Here is a 23744-nt window from a genome sequence, read left to right as displayed (position 1 = left end):
CTCGGCTCCCGCCGCCGCCTCCGCCGGCCGCGCCTTCCCCGCGGGTCCCCGGCGACGCCCCGCGCCGACCCTTGGGGCGACTCCTGCCAGAGCGTCCGGCGAGACCCCTGTGTTTGAGCCTAGACGGAGATTATTTGCGCGCGCGGGAATGGACGCGGTTTCCCGGACGCCCCGGACGTGGACGCGGCGGACGAACTGGACGTGGTCTGTTGAAATCCCACCCGTCGACTTGTTTTGAATAAAGGTAACCCCGCCCCCGTACTTGGCGTGTGTCATTCCTTCTGACGTAGTTTGCCTGCTTGCAGGGCTCTTCCGTTCAGTAATTCTGCTTTGCGATGCTTGTTACTGTCCCTCCAACAGAGGTACTTTGGAGAGGCGGGGTGGTACGCAGCAGAAATAACCTGTGCTACGTAACTGGGTGGTGTTCCGAGTTCGGAAAGATGAGAAAGGCCCTGTCCGCAGCTGCTGAAGTGGTTAGCTGTCTTTTTATCCTGTACATTTTAATTCCAAAGCATAAGTGCAGCTGGGGTATTATAAAGCAGATTCCTCGCATAAGTATATACTGTATCTCATATCTAGGACAGGTGAGGGCTCTTTATTTTTAAAAAGATATAATTACAATAGTCATCATACAACACCTAAAGTAATATTAATTGGTTGACATCTGGTGGAATCTATTAGAGTCACTGATAAGAGTCTTGATTCTTCAGGAACTAGGTGCAGTTTTTCTCAGTTGTCTTTTTAAAAGTTTTTTTCTTTTTTCCTCAGTACTAAGAATTGAACCCAGGGAGTGCTGAGCTACGTGCTACTTCTTCAGTCCTTTTAATTTTTTTTCTGTGTTTTGAGACAGAGTCTTGCCCAGATGTCAAGGCGTCCTGACCTTGGCAGCCTCAGTACCCTGGATAACAGGCATGCACCACCACCTCTGGCAGGTCTTTAGATTTTGAAATCATTTCACATCTACCCAGAAGTGGGAAACATATTACAGAGTATTCTTGTACTTTTACCCAGGTTATCCCATTGTTTATATTTGTACATACTTTGTTTATAAATGTCCATACACAAAGTATTTAATTTTTTCTGAACTGTTTGAGAGTAGGTTTCATATATCATACAGTAATTTATTCCCCCAGTATAGCATGTATCCTAAGATTGATGATGTTATCAAATTCAGATTTAGCATTAATACATTACTTTTATCAGTGCTTTGGCTTATATTCTAATTTTACCAATTTTCAGAAAGCTATTACAGCGAATTTCCTGTACAGGATATGGTTTGGGATATTATATTGCATTTAATTGCTCTATATAATCATCTTTAGTTTAGAACAACTGATCTTTTGGTTCTCATGACACTAGCAGTTTTAAGAAATAATAGCCCCTTTTTATATCATTTTTCTCAATTTGGATTTGTTTTCTCATAAGTTGACTTAGATTTGCATTTTTAGGCTGAAAAACTATATAACCAGTGTCAGGTCTTTTTTGTGTGGTTGCATCCAGAAGAGCATGATGTCTGCCCTTCTCTGGTTAAGATGTTATCCCTTATCTCTATAATTTTACTAATTTTTAAAAAATTATTAAGTAATTTGGGCAGAGATACTTATAGACTACATTCCTCATCAGATCCCTCCCTTCGTTTTGCTTGATTTAGCATCCGTTGATGATTCATGACAGAATTTACTTTCTTTATGATTCTGCAAAATGGTAACATTTCACATCTGCCATTGTATCACTATGGTTTTATTTATTTATTTATTTTTGGACTGGGAATCACACAACCTCGCACTTGCTAGCAGGTGCTGTGCTGCTGAGCTATATCCCCAGCCTGGTCTCATTGATTTATTTTTGATCTTTCTGAGGCAGGGTCTCACTACGCAGTTCAGGCTGGTCTTGAGCTCACTTTGTAGCCCCGGCTGGCCTTGAACTCTTGTCAATCCTCCTGCCTCACTGATTCTTAATAGGTTGTTACGTGTTGCTTATTTATTTCCGTTTTCGGACTGTCCCAAATTTGGGCCATGAAGCTGATTCCTATATCTTTTGATATGTTCCTAGCATGTATTCAGTGCCTTAGTTTGGAACACGATAGTTCAGGTCTATTTGGCTGTTTCACTATACTAGCCCTGAAATCAGCTGTTTCCCCAAAGAGCCCTGGTTCCTCTTAGTGAGATGTGGTATTTGGGAACCAAGATCCAAGTGGTAGGAATGGTCATCCCTGCTGCACTGTCATGCCTTCTTGGTTGTTTTAGCATATAGAGATAGAAATTATGAATTCCTACACTGTGTAGGTACCCTTCCTTCCACAGTTAATTCTAGCTCCTATTAACACCTATCTATATATTCATTTACTCAGTCCTGCTATGTATTTAGTTATAGATATGTAATGGTTTCCTCTTCCTTCTTTTAAAAATGCCACTTATTTGTTGACGAAACAACATCATTTACTCTGTAGAATATTATTTCTAGTTTGTTTGTTTTTTTTTTTTCTTTTTTTTGTCTTTTTGAGACAGGATCTTGCTATGCAGTTCAGGCTGGCTTTGAGCTCAGTTTGTAGCCCAGGCTGGTCTTGAACTCCCAACGATCCTCCTGTCTCAGCCTCCTGAGTGCTGGGATTACAGATGTGTGCCACCACACCCAGCTAGGTCTTTTTTTTTTTTTTTTAATTTGGTTGATTGTATTCTTCTGGTGTGTTAAAATATTCCTTCAGTCTCTATTGTCAAGTGGTGGTTAGATTTAGACACAGATTCAACTTTAGTTTTAAATTTTTTATTATTATTTTTTGTGATGCCTAGGGATCAATCCAAGGCCTTGTGCATGCCAGGCAAACCCTCTAATTCTGAGCTATATCCCCAGTTGTTAGTTCTTTGGAAGGAACTTCCATTTGATAGTTCTTTGGAAAGAATTTCTTTTATTTGTAATTTTAAAAAATTTTTTCTGTTTGTTTGCTATGGTTCAAATTCATGGCCTTGCATATATATATGCTAGGCAAACTCCCTATTGAACTACATCCCCCAGTTCCAGCCTGTAATTTTTATATTTGTATCTTACATATATTTATATATAAATACTGTCTAAGGAAGTAACCTTCTAGACCTTCAGAGTGCCGAGCAAGTAAAAAACATGTTTAGTCTGGGGGTGTGGCTCAACAATAGAACATATCCTTACCATACACAAGGCCTTGTGTTTGAGCTCCAGTGCCAACAAATACATAAACATATGGAAAATAAAATTGCAGTGGTATAAATATGGAGATTGTGAGTATCTTGATAGGCCAAGGGTCCTGTATATAGTTTTTCTTTTCTCTTTTTGAAGTGCTAGGGATCAAATCCATTCCTTGAGTATGCTCTACATGTGCTCTGCCCCTGCAGGCTAGTGGTTTTTCTTTTAAATCTTGTGTTACTAGGAAACATTCAACTGTTTTCTTGTTAGGGATGGGATTAATTATGGCAAATAAATTCAGTTTTTTAATTGCATGGACCAAATGGAATTAGGAAAGTAGAACCTTAAATAGGAAGATAGAATCTTAAAAAAAAATAAAGGAAGAGGGCGGAGATGTAGCTCATTGTTAGAGTATTTGCCTGGCATCCTTCAATCTTTAGTACTGCCAAAAAAAGGATTTAATTGAATACAATAAAGGCCAATGATCAAATGCCATCTTTGTTCAAGATTTATCAAATTTTAAATTTCAAAATATTTGAACCAGATGTGGTGGCACACACCTGTAATCCTAGCACTCAGAAGGCTGAGGGAAGAGAATCGTCAAGAGTTTGATGATAGTTCAAGATCAGCCTGCACTACATAGCAAGATTGTCTCAAAAAAACCCCTAATTAATTAATTAATTTTAAAAATTTGAAAGTTACAAACTCACAGAAATTTGCAAATATAGTACACTTTCATGGGCCATTTGAATAACAAACTGATACTCCCTTATCCAAGAATATTTTAGTATGTAGTTTTTGTAATAAGAACTTTCTTCTACTTAACTACAGGATAACTGCTGAAATGAAAAAGTTAAGATTTATGTATACAACCATTTAATATTTAGTTTCTTATTTAAGTTTTTCTGCCTGTCTGCTGTCATCCTTTATAACACAGTGATAAAGCTTTCAGTTATTCCTTGCGTTTCATTGTCTGGTCTTCCATTTGAAAGTATTTCCTAAGTCTTTTCTTGACTTTCATGACATTGACATTTTGAAGGTTACCAAACAGTTATTTCAAAGGATGTCCCTCAACTTGGGCTTACCCAATATTTTCTTATGCTTGGATTCAAGTTATGTATCTTAAATGTATGTATCACAGAGTTCTTCTCATTTCACCTGTTAGGTAGCACATGATTTCCATTTGTAGGATTTCTGATAATACTCATTTTTTCTCCTTTTTAAAATTGTCATTGATACATGTTTACAGTACATAATCATTATATTCCTCATGGGGAGCTGATCCATGTATATAACAGATCTTCATTCCTCTTGCTTCCCTTTCCCCCTCCCTTCTTTCCCCTCCCTTCATCTCTTGGTCCCCTTTCCATTTTGCATATCTTCTGCCTCACTATTTTCTATTATTTGTCTTTTATTTTACTCTTTATTTATATTTTGGGTTTTTCATAGAAACTATATGATATTTAAGCTTCAGTGTCTAGTTTATTTCACTTAAAATTATGGTCTTGACGTGGATCCATTTTCCTACAAATGAGTCAAGTTTATCCCACTTTAGGCAGAGTAATACCCCATGTGTATAAATGCCACATGTTTTTAATCCATTCATCTGTTGATGGACATATAGGCTACTTACAACATTTAACTATTGTGAGTTGTGCTGCTGTAATCATGGTTATGCATGTAGCATTGTAATAGGATGTCTTTAACTCTTCTGAGAAGATTCCTAGAAGGGGTATAGGTGGATCGAATGGAATTTCTAGTTTTAGTTTTTTGAGGAATCTCCATACTGATTTCCATAGTGCTTGTACTAGTTCAATTCCCACCAGCAGTATAAAAGTGTTCCTTTTTCCCTGCAGCCTTTGTCAACATTTGTTGTTATCTGATTTCTTGATGATGGCCACCCATTCTTTCTGGAGTAAGGTGGAATTTCAGTGAGTTTTTTTGGTGTTTTGTTTTGTTTTGTTTTGTTGAGACAGGGTCTCACCATGTAGTTCAGGCTGGTCTTGAACTCCCAGTGTAGCCCAGACTGGCCACGAATTTGTGGCAGTCCTCCTACCTCAGCCTCATAAGTGCTGGGATTATAGGTGTGCGCTACCACACTCAGCTCTCAGTATTGTTTTAATTTGCATTTCTCTAATACCTAGACATAGTGAACATTTTTTGATGTATTTATTGATCATTTGTACTTTTTCTGAGAACTTACTTCATTTTATTTTATTTCATTTTATTTTTTTTCTGAGAATTTATTTACTTCAATTGCCCATTTTTGATTGGGTCTTTTATTTTGGAAAGTCTAATTTTTTGAGTTTCTTATATTCTAGATATAAGTTTTGTGTCTGAGGATTAGCTGGCAAAATGTTTTTCCCTTTCTGTAGGTTGTCTTTTCACTGTGTTGTTTTTTTTGCTGTGCAGAAATTTTTTAATCTGGTACAATCTCATTTATTGATTCTTGGTGCTATTTCTTGTGCAATGGAGGTTCTGTTCAGCAAGTCCTTGCCTATACCTATGTCATTAAAAATTTTACATATTTTATCTTCCATCCCAGTTTTTTGTTTTCACATTCAGACCTTTGATCTTTTTTGATTTTAGTTTAGTACATGTTGAGAGATAAGGGTCTAAATTCAGTTTCTCCCAGTGGATAGCCAGTTTTTTCCACCACCATTTTCTAAAGAGGCTATATTTCCACCAGTATATATTTTTGCCTCTTTGTCAAAGATTAGATAGCAGAATGTGCCTTGAGGTGTTTCTACATCCTGCCTTCTGTTCTGTTGATCCACAAGTCTGTTTTTGTACCAGGGCCATGCTGTTTTTACTATTGTATCTTTGTAGTAGAACTTAAAATCTGGGATTTTGATGCCTTCTGCTTTGCTGTTACTACCCAGGATTTCTTTTGTTATTCTGGCTGTCTTCTGGTTCCCTATGAATTTTAGGATGGCCTTCTCTGGTTCTGTGAGGAATGCTATGGGTATTTTGATTGGGATTGCATTAATTCTGTATATCAGTTTTAGAAGTATAACCATCAGCATTGGTTTTGCCTATCCATTTTCTGCTCAATTTCTTTCCATTTTCTGATGTCTTTGATCTGTCTTTTAAGAATGCTGTAGTTGTAGAGGTCTTTTACTTTCTTGATTAGGTTAATTCCTAAGTATTCAATTTTTCTTGGTGCTATAATGGATAGTATTGTTTTAATTTCTTTCTTGGTGATTTCATTGTTGGTGTACAGGAGCGCTAGTGATTTTTGTTCCTGATACACTCCTGATTTTGGTTATTGTAGGAGTCTCTGGTGGAATATTTTGGGTCTTCAATGGAAAGGATCATGTCATCTGCAAATAATGATAATTTGACTTCTTCCGTTCCTTGATAGTGTTTATTTTGATCACTAGGTTAAGTAAGGAGCTACCTGAATCATGTGTAATTGTCCTATTTTAATCAAATGTTCTATTTATTCACTTTTATGAAATCATTTTCCTGTTTTCATCCATTACTATAATTTGCTTTTATGTTCATGTTCCTTCAGTTTGGTCAATGAGATTCTCTTTCACAGTGATTTTTGTGCTTACTTGCACTGTTCCAAATGTTCTCCCAATAATGGCCATTCAGCCGGGCGTGCTGGCACACGCCTGTAACCCCAGTACTCAGGAGGCTGAGGCAAGAGGATCGTTTTGAGTTCGAGACTAGCCTGGGCTACAAAGTGCGCTCAAGACCAGCCTGAACTGCATATCGAGACCCTGTCTCAAAAAAAAAGACAAAAAAAAACCCAAAACAAAACAAAACAAAAGAAATAATGGGCCATTCTTATAAGGTTGTGCTCCCCTCACCCTGCCTAGGCTCTGGCTCTACATGCCCGTGGTCTCCACCTGAGAATCCTCTTTACTCTAATAGATTTTTTTTTCTTTTTTGGGGACCAGGAATCAAACTCAGGACCTTGAACTTGCCAGGCAGGTGCTTGTGCCGCTGAGCTATGTCCCCGGCCCACTCTAACAGATTTTTAACAGATTTTTCTTGTTCTCTGCCACAACTATCCCCACACCCAACTTGGGGTTTGCAAGTAAATATTTTTCATTCTCTGCTGTCTCAGGACTTCGTTTTGTTGGTGGTGGTTGTGTTGTTGCTGCTTTTATTGTTTTGAAATAGAGTCTCACTATGTAGATCAGGCTGGCCTTGAGCTCACTATGTAGGCCAGGCTGGCCTGGAATTCATGGCGATCCTCCTGCTTAAGCCTCCCCGCAAGTGCTGGGAAACGGGGTGTGTCCCCATGTGTGGCACAACTTGTTTTTATATGAGCTGTGGACTTTCTTGTAGCTTGGTAGGCTCATAAGCTTGACTGCTTATATGGTGCATTACCTTTTTATGATTTAATGTTGGAAAATTCATAGGATCACTTCCATTGCACTCTCTTAGTCAAAATAGTTACAAAATCTGGCCCTTTCCCAAGGGAAAAGGCAGAGACCATGGCACTGGGGGGAGAAGTATCACAATCACAGTAAGAAGACGTGAGATAGGCCGTGTTGTTATGGCCATCTTTGAAAAATCCAATCAGCCACACTGAGAAAGGTAAATTACATAGAAATTTTATCATCAAGATCCCCCTAGTTCATGCGTATCTTCTATATTTAAGAAGTAATGTGTTAAGAAAGCGAATATAGGGGGCTGGGGATTTAGCTCAGCGGCAAAGCGCTTGCCTGGCAAGCACAAGGTCGTGAGTTCGGTTCCCGGTACCGGAGAAAAACCAAAAAAAAAAAAAAAACAAACAAAAAAAAAAGAAAGCGAATATATTTTGCCTGACTATTTAGGATAAGATACAGAATGCATTGTCAACCTCTTACCCTAAGAAAGAGTTGATCTGAGCTATTGAAAAATAATTATCAAACTATAAAAATTCTAAGTTATGATGTGTAGTCAATATTATGGGCTATTTATTATTATTATTACTGTTATTTACAGCATATTGGTTTTGCTTAATTGGTCACTGGTACCTTAACAAGCATGGAGATAAAATTAGAAGTTTTGACATCAACAAGTATCAAGCAGAAAAGACCCTGGCCGAGAATTTCCTGGTTGGGACACGTAAGTTTTTCTTTATTCATACAAAACCAGATTTATAAATGTGAAGTATGTGTTTTTTCTATAGATGTAAAAATGTTCTATGGCCTTAAAGAAATAAAACACCATCCTCATGAGGATCATCTGACCCCTGAACAGGGTTTTGCATGTGCTTCATTTAATGAACAAATTCACCATAGTTTGTCTAGAAAGAAATTTTTTAGAATTTCTAAAAATTTTTTTTTGAGACATTTTCTCCTTTATATAAAAGTAGGTTAACTGTAATCTCAGCACTTGGGAGGCTGAGACAGGAAGATCACCATGAGTTCCAAACCAGCCTGGGCTCCATAGTGAGTTCAAGACAGCCTGTACTACATAATAGGACCCTGCCTCAAAAAAAAAGGAAGGCTGATATTGCATATATCAAAAGGGAATGTTCGCCGAGCGTGGTGGCGCACACCTGTAATCCCAGCAGTTGGGAGACTGAGGCAGGAGGATCCTTGTGAGTTCGAGGCCAGCGTTGGCTACAAAGTGAGCTCAAGGACAGCCTGAACTGCATAGCGAGACCCTGTCTCAAAAAGACCAAAAGAGAAAAAGGGAATGTTTAATCTCCTGAACGTCCTTTAACAGAATAGTCAAGCACAATGTGTCTTCCAATTGTGATTTTCATGAATTTGCTATAAAATGTCCTCAGAGGTAGGACAGAAGAGATGGGCCATAAGATAATAATCTGGGAGCACCATTTATAACATATATTATGAATTCCTTACCTTAGGAAAAGTGGGCAACCCTATAAAATTCTCTTAGAATTGTTTATTGAAGTAAAGTGTCCCATTTCCTGTGAGAAATTATACCACGAATTCGATTCCTTGAAACATGAGTGCCCAAGTTTTACAGTGCACCAGGACCATCTGAATGAGCTATTAAAATGGCCAGGTGGCTGGTCTTACTGCCAGTTTTCAACTCAGCAGTCTGGGGTGAGGCTGGGTAATTTGCATTGTTAACAAGTTCTCAAGTGCTACTGCTAACTCAGAGGCACTTTGAAGGCCATTGCACTAAAAAACAAGGTTAATTCAAAACAGCCTACTTTCTGTAGACAAAATAATAATTATTAGAGTCAAGGGCTTAAGAATTTTTAAAGCTTATTCATACTCCTATTAAAATTGATGAGATTAAACTGCACATAATCCACTTTGACTTGCAAAACCAGAAGACACCCTTATAATGTGAAACCTCAAAGAAAGTTAAATTTAAATGCTCCTTACTGAGCTGTACTCCTACCCCAAGAAGTATTTTAAATTACAATGAAAAATCTTTAGGTTACTATAGGATATCAACCTTAATGTTTATTTTATGATTTGTGGTACAGATTAAAATCTTGATTAAATGTTACTTTGTTTTACTTTCTTGGCTAGTATTTAGACAAGTTACTTAAGTCCTCTACATGTTTTGTCTCCTAGGAGAATGAAGCTGTTTTTCTTTTGGATGATAAATCCATAAATGAAATTAATTTGCTCTCAGGAAGAACGAAGAAGATTCCAAGTCTGCAGCCTTTTTTGAAGGATGTTTTTGTCCTGACAACGTCCAGTAATGGTTAAGAAATACTGATATTTCCAAAAGTGTAGATTAACCATATTTTTCATTGTTTAGAGTAATATTAAAGGAAATTTTTTTTTAAGAATCACATTTCATTTTTTAACACAGATGCCTGGCTGGCTGGGGTACTTGCCACAGGGGATCTTTTCCTTTGGAACAAAGATCAAGATTATGTGAAATCTATACAAGTAACTAAAAAGCCTAAGGATGTGATTAAACTTGCAGTGGGTGAGAATTTTTTTAGTTGTGTAAATTGGCTTAATTGGGAGAAATAAAAGAAAAAGAGGATGAAACATTTTCCTATTAACTTTTGAAAATGTATTTCTGTGTGCATATGTATGTCTGTATGCATTTATATTTGTGTGTGTATATAGGTATATATATATAGGTGTGTGTATATATATATATACACATATATATAGTTTTGAATACTTGGTGATATTTATCTGTGATACCTAGATTCCACTTGAAGAAGAAAAATCTGGCATTCCTAACATTTCTGTGACAACAGTGACTTTTTAATGCCACATAAAGAGAACTTATTGCTGTTCTTTTAAATGCATGATTTGAACAAAACAAAACAAAACAAAACACCCAACCACAAAACTACATGTACATAGGCCCCATCCCTGAGGTTAAAACCGGATAGCCCCAGAGAGGTTGGTAGTTTGGCTGCCCTTCAAAATAATGTTTTAAAATGTTTATTTAGTACAAAAGTAGAGATAGAGGCTAATTTTCAGTGAATAAAATTTGTTTTTTAAATAAAATAAAAAATAAAAAAAATAAATGCATGATTTGTGCCACATGTGTGTGTTCGGGTGCCACGAATACTGAGCACTGAACCCAAGGCTTCGTATGTTAGGCAAATGCTCTATTGGTGAGCTACGTCTTGGCCCTTTTTTTTTTTTTTTTTTAATTGATTGTTTGATTGAGACCGATCGTACTGAGTTGCCCAGGCTGGCCTTGAATTTATGATCCTTTTGCCTCAGTCTCTCAAGCAGCTGGGATTACAGGTGTGCATCATCATGCCTGACCTTCTAATCACTTTGTTTTGACATGTTAAACAATAATATAATTTGGTTTGTTTTATTGCCTGAACAGATTAGTTTTGTACTTTATTGGGAGAATTCAGGCTTCAGAGGTTTTAATTAGTTTTTTTTTGTTTTTGTTTTTAATTAGCAAGTTGTTTAAGGCTACACTTATATGTATCTGGAAATGGGAAGAGAGTTCTGCTTATAACGCCTTCTGGATGCATATATCTTTGGGAATATCTGGAATTAAAGAATATCTTATCTTCCAAAAACTCCCTTTTGGTGGGTCGATGGTCGCAGATCATACCTGAAGAGGCCGTTCTTTTGCCTTCCACTGAAGATAAAGAAGCTGTAGTGAATGCTGTTTTTATAAATAATGAGGTAAAACCTGTGGGAGACCAGTGGCAAATGAGGCCTAATTGGCCTCTGTGAGCATAGAGCAACATGCAAAGGTGACAGCGTGTTGCAGGGTCTAGGGAAAAGTCAGTACAGCTGAGAGTAGGTTATTTACCTGAGTGTGGATTAATGGATATTGGAAGGCAGGTGAATTTTGTGTTATTTTGTACCCATGTCTGAGTGAATAAAAGGAAAATGAGCCAGACAGAGTACCCTGGCTGCCCATATGCTAAACTGGCTCTGTGGCTGTTTGTCTTTCATCTTCATTCATCCCCACGTCAGGATGACAAACTAGCAAGACTAGATACCTACGAGTGGTACTCCTGACAAGAGATGAGGGGAGGGGTGCTAAGGGGGGCTGGTTCCCCACGAGTGGCAACTTGGCCAGGGATCTGGGACCTGCGGGGCAGGGTGGTTCGCTACAAACACCTAAATCAGAGTGTGGCAGAAGTTGAGATCTCCGAGTCTATAATGGCAAAGCCCTGTGTCTGTAGTCATTATTGCTTGTCATAGTAATTGTGAAAGTATTGTATGGAAAAGATATTTTTATATTTCTTGGGTCACAGTTTAAAAACTACTTAAAGTGATTTGAGGGCTGTGGTATAGCTCAGTGGAATAGTACTTGCCTATCATGATCCACAGTGCCAAATAAGAAAAAAAAATGTGGTCTGAAAGTAAAACTTCCTTTCTTTTTGTAATTAAAATATAACTTGGTTTTTATTTTTATTTTTTATTTTTTTGGTTGTTCTCCGGTACCGGGAACTGAACTCACGACCTTGCGCTTGCCAGGCAGGCCCTTTTGCCGCTGAGCTAAATCCCCAGCCCCTAACTTGTTTTTTAATTTAACAAGCTAGAGTTGGTGGTATTAAAAAAGCAATTTAATTTATCACAGATTCATTAATTAAAAATAAAACATTTAAAATAGCTGCTTGGTTGTCTATATATGGACCAACATCTTTTCCCCAATCCAATTATTGTTAGAAATTGCATTTTGATGTTTTATTGCTGTTCTCTCAACTGCTGATTAGTAAATAAGAATGTAAATGAAGGAAAAAATAACTACATATGAATCTCCTCAGTTATAACATAGAGGTTTTTAATTTTTTTGAGATATAGTATTTGTACATCTTTATGGAGCATTAATGGTAATTTGGTACATAGATACATCCTATCATAACCAAATCAGAATAATAACCATTTCCATCTCTTCAAACATGAGTAATGTTTGTGTATTAGAAGTTTTGTGCTCTTCTTTTCTAGTTGTTTTGAAACATACCATAGATTCTTTTAATTAGTAGTTACCCTATTATGCCGAAGAAAAAACAAGACCTAATTTTTCTTGTCCAATTTTGTTTTGGTGCCCTTTGTCACATTTTTTAAGAGCATAAACTGCAACCTGAGGGGTTAAGATATAGCTTAGTGATAGTGTGCATTTTAGTGATAAACCGTATATGAGGTCTTGGGTTCTGTCTGCAATACCAAAGCCCCCACCCCAAATTTCCAACCAGATTTCCCCTGTGGGCCCACTTCTGGCTCAGAAAAAAATTTCTTAGTCTTAAGTTTAATGTTAAGAATGAAAATACAGAGCCAAGCACGGTGGTGCACGCCTATAATCCCAGCACTCAGGAGGCTGAGGTAGGAGGATTGCCATGAGTTTAAGGCCAGCCTGAACTGCATAGTGAAACTCTGTCTCAAAAAATACCAAAAAAAAAGAATAAAAATAGAAGCAGGGCCCCAGTACTTTCAGCTTATTTTATTAATGATGGGGAATGTGTACATGTTATATTTTGAGTTCTTTTCAGACTAATTTTATATTTATATAAAAGTACATTCAATTTATCTACAGTTATTTGGAGACTGCTGCTTGTGCTCATTTACTTTTTATTCTGGGGAATGCCTGAAGCTCACATTTCTAGCAATTCGATGGCATGAGGATGTATTTACACCTACAAGGTAAGATATATCTTTCTCCTTATTTTCTGTTCCTTTTGAAATATTATCTTAGCCAGGCTTGGTGGTGCATGCCTGTAATCCAGCACTTGGGAGGCTAAGGCAGGATGATCACTATGCATTGAAGGGCAGACTAGGCTACATAGTGAGACCTTGTCTAAAAAAACAACAAAAAAATAAAGAAATACTATCTTTTGGCCAATATATATTTAAGATTTGAAAATGTTAATGTAAGAGCTGGGGATATAGCTCAGTGGCACAGTACCTGCCTAGTGGGCTCCTAAATTTGATTCCCGTTACCTAAGAAAAACAAAGAAAATGTTAATGTAAATTTCAATTTCTGAGGCTTTCCTCCACCTGTCATTGACAAATGTTTAATCTAGAAATTTTTTTGTTTTTGTTTTGTTTCTCTTAGAAGTGAGAACGTGTGAAAGATAAAACAGACTGGTTTTACCTGTCATCAGACCAAAAAATTAACTATTTTGAAGAATAACTCAGTTGCAATTTAAAGGGAGCATAAGTGTTTGGATTTATTGTTGTACCTTTGAAATGCTCAGTTTGCAAAAATTAAAATACTTTTTACTTTTAAAAGCTCACTAAAATAAAAACAATGCATTAAAAGTATATAATGTCTAGGTAAGATTTAGCAAAATGAAGTGATTAAGATTTTCTGGCTTTTTAATTCCTGTAAGAATTTATATAAACAATAAGCAGGTATATTTGGAGTTGATGTGGAAAATGGCTCTGCTAACAAAATTCTGATACTGAGTTGTTTTAACTGAATGACAGCTGCTCTTTAGTGCCCTGATAGAACTTCTGAAAGGTCACTAAGAGGCCCCTTAGGATGTGTGCATTTGTAGGGCTTTAGGTGGACCCTTTAATGTTTTATAAACTATATATCAGTTTCAAAGTCGCTGTATGACTCAGGCATAATAGCATGCCTGTAATCCCAGCTACTTGGGAGACTGAGGTAAGAGGATCACTGAGCAAGGAGTTAGAAGCCAGCCTGAGCAATATACTGAGGCCTCATCCTGAAAAACAAATAGCCCTCAAAAAAACCCCAAAATAGATATATATCCTGCTTCAAGTTATTGCTTCACTTTTGTAGGTCATTGCCGTACAATGTTCATTGGGCACAACAAGACCATCTTCTATGTAGTCTAATTCCCAAATGTGAATCAGTAAAGTCAAGAGGAGCTCTAATTTCTTCCTTTTCAAGAGATGGCCTTACCTTGGCAGTGACTCTAAATCAAAAAGACCCAAAGGTTAGTAAGTACAATCTGTTTTGGAAAGTAACCTAGAAAAGAGGTATTTACTCCAGTTTTGAGATTTGTTTTCCTTCCTTGAGTTTTTTTCCTTAATACTACATCATGTTCTTTAATTTGGGTCTTTCATTCTTTCTTCTTTTCCTTTTGCACATGCACTTGTGTGTGTGTGTGTGTGTACATGCGTGTGTTGGTATGGCGCTGGAGATTGAACTCAGACCTTTGTGTGTACTGTGCAGGTGATCTACTACTGAGTTATGCTCCTACCCTAAGTTCTTGTCTTCTAATACCTTGCCATTGTAGATTAGTAAAGTTATTTAAATTAGCTGCCATCATTTTCAAGAGCTGAGCTTTACAAGTAAAAAGATGATGAGGGAAAAGGAAAAAGAAAGACTAAACCTGGAGTCCTAACTGATGTAAAAGTAGAGAAGAGAAAATGGCTATAGGGGTCATTATTGTATTACCAGTTGGGAAAAGACTCCCTTATAAAAGACCTCTAGTCTCCAGAGTTTTAAGTGATAAAGATGATAAAATAGTTTTGATGACTTTTTTAATCTTTTTTCTCCTTCTAGGCAACTCAGGTATTATTTATAAATACAGTGAATTTTGTTATTCTCTGTGGTAGCCTTAAAGGATGTAGCAATAAAAATCCTGTAGTTCCACCTACACTTATCAGGTACGAACTTGTATGTATTTCTAAGTAGTATTTTGTTTTCTTTTCCAATAGAAAAAATGTAAGGCTTTCATAATTCTATAGGTATCATTTAGGTAATGTAACTTACCTTGAGCATTTGTGTTTAATGAGTCTAAAAGCTGCTTTATATAAGGAAAGCTTTAATATGTTAAGGAAAGGATTAGTGAGTTAGCAGTTATGCCAGTGTATATTCTCTTTCACTGTTTTCTGTGTCTTTGGAGGAGTGGAATCATGTGTAGGCAGAGCAATTTTCTGCATAACAGGAAAGGCTGAAATGAAAAATCCTATATTGGGAAGACCATATTTACTCAAGGAAGCTGGAGTTGTTATGACCTCTTAAATAACCAGTTTCTTCTTTATGTAGTCAGTAGCAACATTGGTAGTGATTTTAAATAGCACATGAGCTACCGAGAGGACCTATGCTGGATAATAGAATAGATTTCCTCTTGGAGCTTCATATACTTACCTGTTCTAGTCTAAGAATTTCCAGAGTTTTCAGGCATCCAGCTCTCCTAATTGTCTTTCCTTCCTCAACAGTTCCTTTCCAAAAGTATCACTGGTCTCCTTCATTGGGCTGTTTCATGGGAAGAAGATGCTTTTTGTTCTCATGAAACATTAATATCACCAAAGAATTAAGTAGTAACAAGAGCCATGCATGGTGGTGCATGCCTGTAATCCCAGCACTGGGGAGACTGAGGCAGGAGTATGCGTGCCATTTCGAAGCCAACTTGGGCTATGTAGTGAGTTTGAGGCTGGTCTGAACTACATGGTGAGACCCTGTCTCCAGAAAAAAAAGAGTAACAATGACAGCTTTGGGAAGAGGGAGAGTGCCTGCTTAAGCAGCATTTTACCAAGCTCAGAGAAGCTCTTGGCAAACAAGCGCCTTTTTCTAGGAAGTTAAATTCGTAAATATGTGTATCATCTACCTGCTATCCACTCTTTTGCCCTCATTTCTTTTTTTTGTTTGTTTGTTTGTTTTTTGGTTTTTCATTTTTTTTCTGGTACCAGGAATGAAACTTATGACCTTGCGCCTGCCAGGCAGGCACTGTGCCACTGAGCTAAATCCCCAGCCCCCTGCCCTCATTTTTTAAGATATCTCCATTTAAAATATCCATCATAAACTGTCAAGCACAGTGTCATTTCTAAATATGTTGCCTTTTGCTCTTTCTAGGTCCTATTGGGTAGGTGACATCAGCTGGACCCATGATAATCTTTTTCTGGCTTGTGTGTTAAAACGTGGCTCCCTAATTTTATTGACCTGCCAAGGTGAATTGCTAACATTAATTACATTTGGTTGCTCTATAGAATTTGGGCCAGCAGAATTTATTCCTCTTCATCCACTCATAACATATAGGTGAGATATTTGAATAGTTCGGTTTATTTCCAAAACTTTTTCTCTTTTGACCTTATTTTTACTATGTGTTTTAAAAAATAATGTCATCTTTCAGATTCTTTTGCTTTCTTTAAGTCTGTCATCTCAATATGTTTCTTACTTAGAGTTTTCTTCTATTTCTTTTTGTGGCTTAATCCGGGTGAAAATTTGACATTGTGACTATGTAAGTATAAGTTATTTAAATATTCACTAGCCCTAAAAGTTTATCTCTTTTGAAGTAAAAGATAATAAAGGTATAAAATAGCACTTATTATTATAAAAGACCAGCTCTTAGATAAATTAATAAGTCAAAGTTAACTTGACAGTTTTACCCACTTTTTTCCAAGGTTGTTAGTAGTAAAAGTTTAGAATTTAGTCATATTTTAATTTTTAACTGTGAGTTGAGGTAGAAGTTTGGCTTTGAAGTCAGACAAAATTCAAATACTGGTTTTTTCTACTTATTAGTTCTGTACATTATTCTTTAAGCCTCTGTCTTTTCCTGTGAAATGAGAGTGACAATAATTATCTAATTTTAGAGTTGAAGGAATGAAGATCAATTTTAAATCACTAAGTACAGTTCTCATATAAAATAAGTTCATATGTTTGTCATTATTGATGTTATTGTAATATATATATATACACAAAACATTTTTAAAGCAGAAAAAATGGAAAAGACCTTTGAAAATTAATCCATTTACTGAAAAGAAACAAATATATTCTTGATTACACTTAGCAAAAAACTGATACAGTACGTAGTTTTCAGTGAGAAGTAATGCAAATGAAAAACTGTCAGTTCTTGCATTGAAACTTTTTCCTACATTTCTTATGGTCCATTTCACTTTCTCTAATTCGCCTTTAAAATTAATATTTTAAGGTCTTTAAAAATTGTTTTTTTCTAATTATAAAAGTAATATTCATCTTTTTAAAAAAACTTAAAAATCATGTTTCAAAACGAAATAATATAGAAAATGAAAGACTTGTACCAATCCAGTACCTCAGAGGTAACAATTAACATTTTAGTGTGTTATCTTCTAAATTTTAAAAATGCAACATTTTTAATCTTGGCAATAGTAGTCTTTTTTGATAAAGATAAATGATATGACAATGCTGTGTACTATTTTGCCACTTTAGCAATCTATCTTATATATCTCTGCATGTTAGATATTATAATTTAATGGTTGTAGCCAGACGTAGTGGTGCACACCTCTAATCCCAGAACTCGGGATGCTGAGAGAGGAGAATCTCCATAAGTTCAAGACCAGCCTGCACTATATAATGAGACCCTGTCTCAAACAAACAAACAAAAATTCATGGTTGTAAAGATTCCTGTGGTGTAAATATTCTATGATTAACCAGTCACCTGTTAGTCACTTAACTAATTCAAAAAATTAATGTTTGAATAGTTCCATAATCAGGAATTATGATATATTTTGATGATTTGTCCCTCTTCATGTTTGTAAATCCTCAAACTTAATAAACAGTGATATTTACTAATCAGAATCATGTATACTACTATAATAGTAGACATGTGCATTTATGTGGAAACTCACTCAAATTTAATTTTAAGATGATAAAATTTTACCATTATTTTTTCTAAACGTCCTGCTCATTTTGTTTTGTTTGTCCTCATTAAATAAATATACTGATAGCTCATAATTATATTCCTGTAAGTAAATATAAATATTTGGTAAGAAGGAAAATTAACTTATTTAGATTTTTAATAATAAAAATAAACTGCCTTAATTCGTTTCTAAAATGGGTCATGCATAGGCTTTAAAAACAGTATCTGCCACAATCTAGGAAAAAATTTTAAAATATACAAACATTTTAAAATCAATGTAATGTTTTCATGTCTTATATATACATAGAAATATATTTAGTATTTTTGTGTGTGTTTCTTACAGTTGCTTTCTCATCATTTTGTACCTTTTATGTTACTTTCTCTATGGCATAATATGATATTTCCTTTAAGGATCTTTCTGTTAGTGATTCTTGAATGTTAATGTTTGTTCGATAGACCACCACAGTTTACATTTCAAGATTCAAATAATTCTGTAGACTCATCAGCTTCTGATGGTGACCCTATGAGACAGAGATTTTCTATAAAAGCACACTCTTGGTTACCCTACCTCGTTATTTCTGATGGATACATGGTCACAACACTTCGATTTCTTGATAACTTGTCTCCATCAGTGCTTATGCGATCACTTCTACTTGATTCAACCCAGAGGCTTGAGAAATGCTGCCAAAGCGTGATACTGTCTCAGGTACAGTGCTTTTTGGTATCAGTGGTAGAATTTGCTGTCTTAGTCACTTTCTCCTCCCTGGGACCCAATACCTGACACCCACAACTTAAAGAAAGATTTATTTAGGCTCACAGCTTGTAGAGGTTTCAGTCCAGTCTGCTGGCTCAAAGGCAGGACAGCATGGCAGAGGGGCGTCACAGAGGAGAAGGTGCTCACATTATGGTGGGGAAGCAGAGAGAGAGTGAATGGAACAAGGGGGAAAGGGAGATACTTGGTCCCAGCTAAGCCTGTCCACACTAACCCAGCTTCTCAGACTAGGCCCCACCTCTTAACAGCAGGTCAGCGGTCATGTCCCTATAATTCAGTCACATTCCAAAATCCCCACCTGTGATCATCTGAGGCTTTAGAGGAACATCTAAATATAAACCCTAGCACTTGCCTTTTTATTGTTTTCAAAGTTGACTGTGGAATATTTAATTGCTTGTAGTAGAATTGCAGATAAAATTTTGCTCTTGCAAATCTTGTCTTTTTATATCTAGCCAAAAGGCAAAGGGCTGAAATTGAGATCACTGGATTCCCTCAGGTCTACCCTGTTAAAACATGGAGAAAATGAAAGTTCTGCAGATTCCACTTTCCCCAAATTTTTGCAGGCACAGGAAACACTAAAGTTAAATGAAGAAATAGCGGATTTTCAGGTATTACTATCAGTGCTTTCTTTGCTTTGAACAATTGCACACTGATTTTATTCTAAGAAACGCATTTCATTTTTCTGTCATTAAAGAGAAACTTGAGAACTCCAAAGTAATTCTACTTATAAGGCTGAAATGGTATTAAGTATAGTTTTTCTCTTATATTTAGAGTTTTGAAGCAGAAGAAACTAACGATGGCACACATTTTCCAGAGAATTTCCTGCCTTTTTGGAACCCAAAAAATGATCCGTTGTTTAACAGTGTCAAGGAAGGAAGATTGGAATTTGCGTCTATGTTTGATACAATGCATGCAAAGGATGATACCAAGGAGACAGATAGAACCATTACAGAACTGTATTCTATCCAGAAAAATTTACTTGCAGCATGGACTATCGGGATTTCAAAAAATGTCACAGAAAAAAATTTAATGTTAAATTATACAGTACTTTGTATCACTCATTTTTTCTATATTCTTCAGTTTGTAAATTGTCCTTTCCCCAAACTTGACCACTTTTTAAGCAAGACCCCAAAACATAATGCATGGGTACTTAGTATCTTTCAACTTTTCCAGCAGTGTTTATCAATCCAGTATTGGGATGTGAGATACAAACAAGACGTGGGACATTTGATAAGACTGACCTCAAATACTGTAAAGCTTTTGCTGACTCAGCAACAGAAGGGTCAGTTATTCTCAGAGAAACTTTTAGCCTGTTTTTATTTACTCAGAATGGTAGCTGATAAGTTAAATGGCATGTACAGTCTTCAACCTGAACTTATTTCATCATCAGCTGGTGGAAGTAGAACAGCAGAACAAGATTCGTTGGTGTTACCTATTTTTCAAATGTTTCAAAACCATGGTTCTCAGGAAATCTGGTCGTGGAACTCATCTTTCAAGATTCATCCTCAAGAAACAAATCTGGTTCAACAGTCAAGTCACAGGTATAACTAACTCTTTTATTAAAATACCATTAAATTTCCTGTATGACACAGTTCACCATCTTAAGGTATGCAGTTCAAGGTTTTTATAGTGAAACTGTTAGTACTAATTCCAGGATATTTTCATCTCTCCCAAAAGAAGCCTGTATCCATTAGCACTCAGCATTAAAACATGTGTTATGTTTTAAAATGTTTAAGTGCATGTTTTAAAAAATCATGTTATACCTGATAAATATATATGGTTTTTATTTGTCAATTTAAAAATATTTTAAGATTTATTACAGATGTTTTACAGCATCCATATGTTTTTAGTCTTGATAACCATGGTATTATTAAAAGATTTTGGTTTAGTGAAGTACTGTAAGAAAGTGATCACAAGCTGAGTGTGGTGGAATACATCTATAATTCCTAGCTACTTGGGAGGCTAAGGCAGGAGGATCATGAGTTCAAGGTCAGTCTGGCAGTATAGCAAGATCCCATCTCAGAACAGCAACCAAAACAGACTTTAGGTGCCTAAAACATTTGTGCATTGTGAATTTTTTTGATCACTGGAATTTGTGTTACGTTTAAATGTGACCTATATATGTTATTACATTAATGAAGAATATAGGCATAAAAAAGGCTATAAAAGGCCTAACCAAGTTATATTGCTAGTTATATTGAATATTATATTGAATTTTTGTTGTGATGATTATCTAATTTTGTGTGCAGATTGATTGGTCTCTGGAGAATACTGTACAAAAAAATTTTATGGTATCAAGCACAATTAAGTCGAAGAATTCCTGAGGGTGACAGACACTTAACTGAAAAGATGACACATGAAGCAGCTATGGTTAAGTCCCTGTTATGTCATGTACAGGCTAACTTACAGATTGCTGGAGATCACTTGAACCAGCCCTTAGAACTTACATCTCTTGATGGTCAGTATCTTCTAAGCAATTTCTAGCTTCATGAATAAGTGAATCAGTTACCTGGAGTTTTTTAATGGGTTGAAATGATTTCTTTTTTAAAATAATTTCTGACTGAGAGATACTCACTGAATGGTTGTTTTTTTCCCACTGAGTGTTAAACAATGTAAAGTTTTACAAAGTAATGTAATTAACTATGGCTGTTGGTTAAAAACTTCCTAGGTGAAGAGAGTTTTCTGTTAGGATCATATGAGGAGGCCGTTCAACTCTGGAAGAAGGTGCTTCAAGAAACCCAAGAGAAAGGTGGTAGGTATTTAAGAACTGATTTTCTTCTACAGAGCTTAAAAATAATTCCAGAGCTCAGAGTGCTTACAACATCGTAATGCTTGTCTAAATCACTTTCTCATCGCAGGGACACAATGCATGACACCCAGAATTTAAAGGAGGAGTTTATTTGGCTCATAGTTATAGTTCAAAGTTTGCTGGCCCCAAAGTGCAACAGCACAGCAGAGGGGTATTGGCAGAAGCTGCTCCTGTCATGGCAGCCTGGAAGCAGAGAGAGTCAAGGAAGGAGCCAAGAAGGGAGATAAAACCTCCAGCTCACAGCAACAGTGACCTCCTCTTCTTAACAGGCCCCATCTCCTAACAGCAAGTCAGCTGTGATATCTCTGTAATGCAGCCACCTTCCACAGGGCTTCAAGGGGACATCTAAATACATACTAGGACAATGCTCAAAATATAATACTTGTTATGCAGGCAACTTGGCTGTCAGAGATACTTAATTTAAAATTATCCTTAGTTTTAAATTTGTGGCACAAAGAATCTTTTTTGATGATCTAGTCAAGTTTCGTTCTGTCCTTGTTTTTGGTTAGTGATGAAACCTGTGGTTGATCATTAATGGAGAAAAATGAGATTTCTGATTCTAAATAATTTTTTTTGTCATTGAGAGGAACTGTAAGTATTGAAAGGGAAACTTGATCAAATATTTCACCATCTTCTTTCAGACCTAGAGAAGCATGAAGCCAAGGCTTCTTGCCTTTAAGTAATTTAAGGATTTCCTGTTAGTTGAACATACTATTGGGTTAGGTATGATCTGCATGGAGCTTTTGATTAGAATACAGGGATGTGGAGTCTAAAAACTGGTGACATGTAAGTTACAGGGCTGAGATGTGGCTGAGATGACAAGAGGTTCTCAGCTAATGACCTGGCACTAACTCTGACTCCATGTCAGATTGGGCCAAGTAGTATATTTATTTTTCGGCTGCTATAGCTTTGTATGCTTTATTTATTCATCTACTTAAATCAGTATTTATTGGGTGGCAGTTGTATGTCCAGCACTGTTCTGGGTGCTAATGATAACTGAAACAAACAACTTTACCTTCAAGTTGTCTACAGTCACCCTTGTATTATATGGTGGATGCTTGGGCACTCAGAAGAGCCCTCCACACAGTCTGAGACTGAGGCGCAAACACAATTTAGGGAAAGCCTAGAGGAATGGACATTTAAAATGAAGTAGAAATTGATCAGTTAAGGCAGTGCTAGTGGTTTAACAGAGGATGTAGCATTCCAAAAATAAAAAGCCTGAGAAACCATGCCATTTTGATGTACTGCATATACTTTAGTAGGACTAGGTTAAATGACATAGGTATGTGATATTGGTGGGAGGCTAGTGTGATGGGGATAGAGAACAGAAAATGAAAGGTCTTATATAGAGTGCCAGGTAGGAAAGGCATCTATTCAAATAAATATAGAGGCTGGGGATTTAGCTCAGTGGCAAAAGCGCCTGCCTGGCAAGCGCAAGGTCATGAGTTCGGTTCCCGGTACCGGAGAAAAACCAAAAAAAAAAAAAAAAAAGAAAAACTTGGATAAATCTAGGGTAGAAGAAAAAGAAAAATCACTGGTTTGTTCTTCTTCTCTACCTTAAAAATTTTGGGCTGGGGATTTAGCTCAGCAGCAAAGTGCCTGCCTGGCAAGCGCAAGGTCGTGAGTTCGGTTCCCGGTACGGGAGAAAAACCAAAAAAAAAAAAAAAACAAAAAACAAATAAATATAGAAGGTCCCCAACTTAATGATGGTTTGACCTAAGATTTCTCAGCCTTATGATGGGGTGAAAGCAATAAGCATTTAGTAGAAATCATATTTTGAATTTTGCACATTGATCTTTTCCTGGGCTGGCAGTATAGTGTGTGTGATACATAGTACTCTCTCGTGATGTGGGCAGTGGCAGTGCCTCATAGCTCCCAGTCAGCCACACAATTGTAAGGACAAATAGTTGATACTGTATGTTGTACTGTGTTGCAAAGCTATGATGTTTAGTACATTAATTTCATTTTCAGATTATGATATTTTCTACTAACAGTGGGTTAACATGTTGATGACAGGGCTGTAATTCATATTTTTCACTGCCAGAAAGCTTGAACGACCAGTAGTGTGTGCATGACTGTACCACTCTGCCATTCAGTGG

General features: G+C 36.5%; 1 protein-coding gene across 3 annotated transcripts in view; it reads left to right on the top strand.

Annotated features, from left to right (window-relative positions):
* LOC102014378 (chromosome unknown open reading frame, human C5orf42) overlaps positions 1-23744 on the top strand; it is a gene marked incomplete at its 5' end in the record, with an annotated part of 124014 nt that continues 100270 nt past the window's right edge. For all 3 annotated transcript variants that reach the window (XM_013514958.1, XM_013514959.1, XM_013514957.1), the window contains 14 exon segments: positions 1-244; positions 8101-8223; positions 9660-9792; positions 9904-10023; positions 10975-11207; positions 13069-13175; positions 14281-14437; positions 15010-15113; positions 16303-16485; positions 18521-18770; positions 19289-19444; positions 19608-20377; positions 21086-21294; positions 21505-21588. In XM_013514958.1, coding sequence (XP_013370412.1) covers positions 8143-8223; positions 9660-9792; positions 9904-10023; positions 10975-11207; positions 13069-13175; positions 14281-14437; positions 15010-15113; positions 16303-16485; positions 18521-18770; positions 19289-19444; positions 19608-20377; positions 21086-21294; positions 21505-21588 — 2587 coding nt within the window.

This window comes from Chinchilla lanigera, unplaced genomic scaffold (genome assembly GCF_000276665.1).
Source record: "Chinchilla lanigera isolate Chin_1 unplaced genomic scaffold, ChiLan1.0 scaffold00025, whole genome shotgun sequence".
NCBI lineage: Eukaryota > Metazoa > Chordata > Mammalia > Rodentia > Chinchillidae > Chinchilla > Chinchilla lanigera.
Note: the sequence above shows the minus strand (reverse complement) of the source record. Positions and strands in the feature narration are given on the sequence as shown.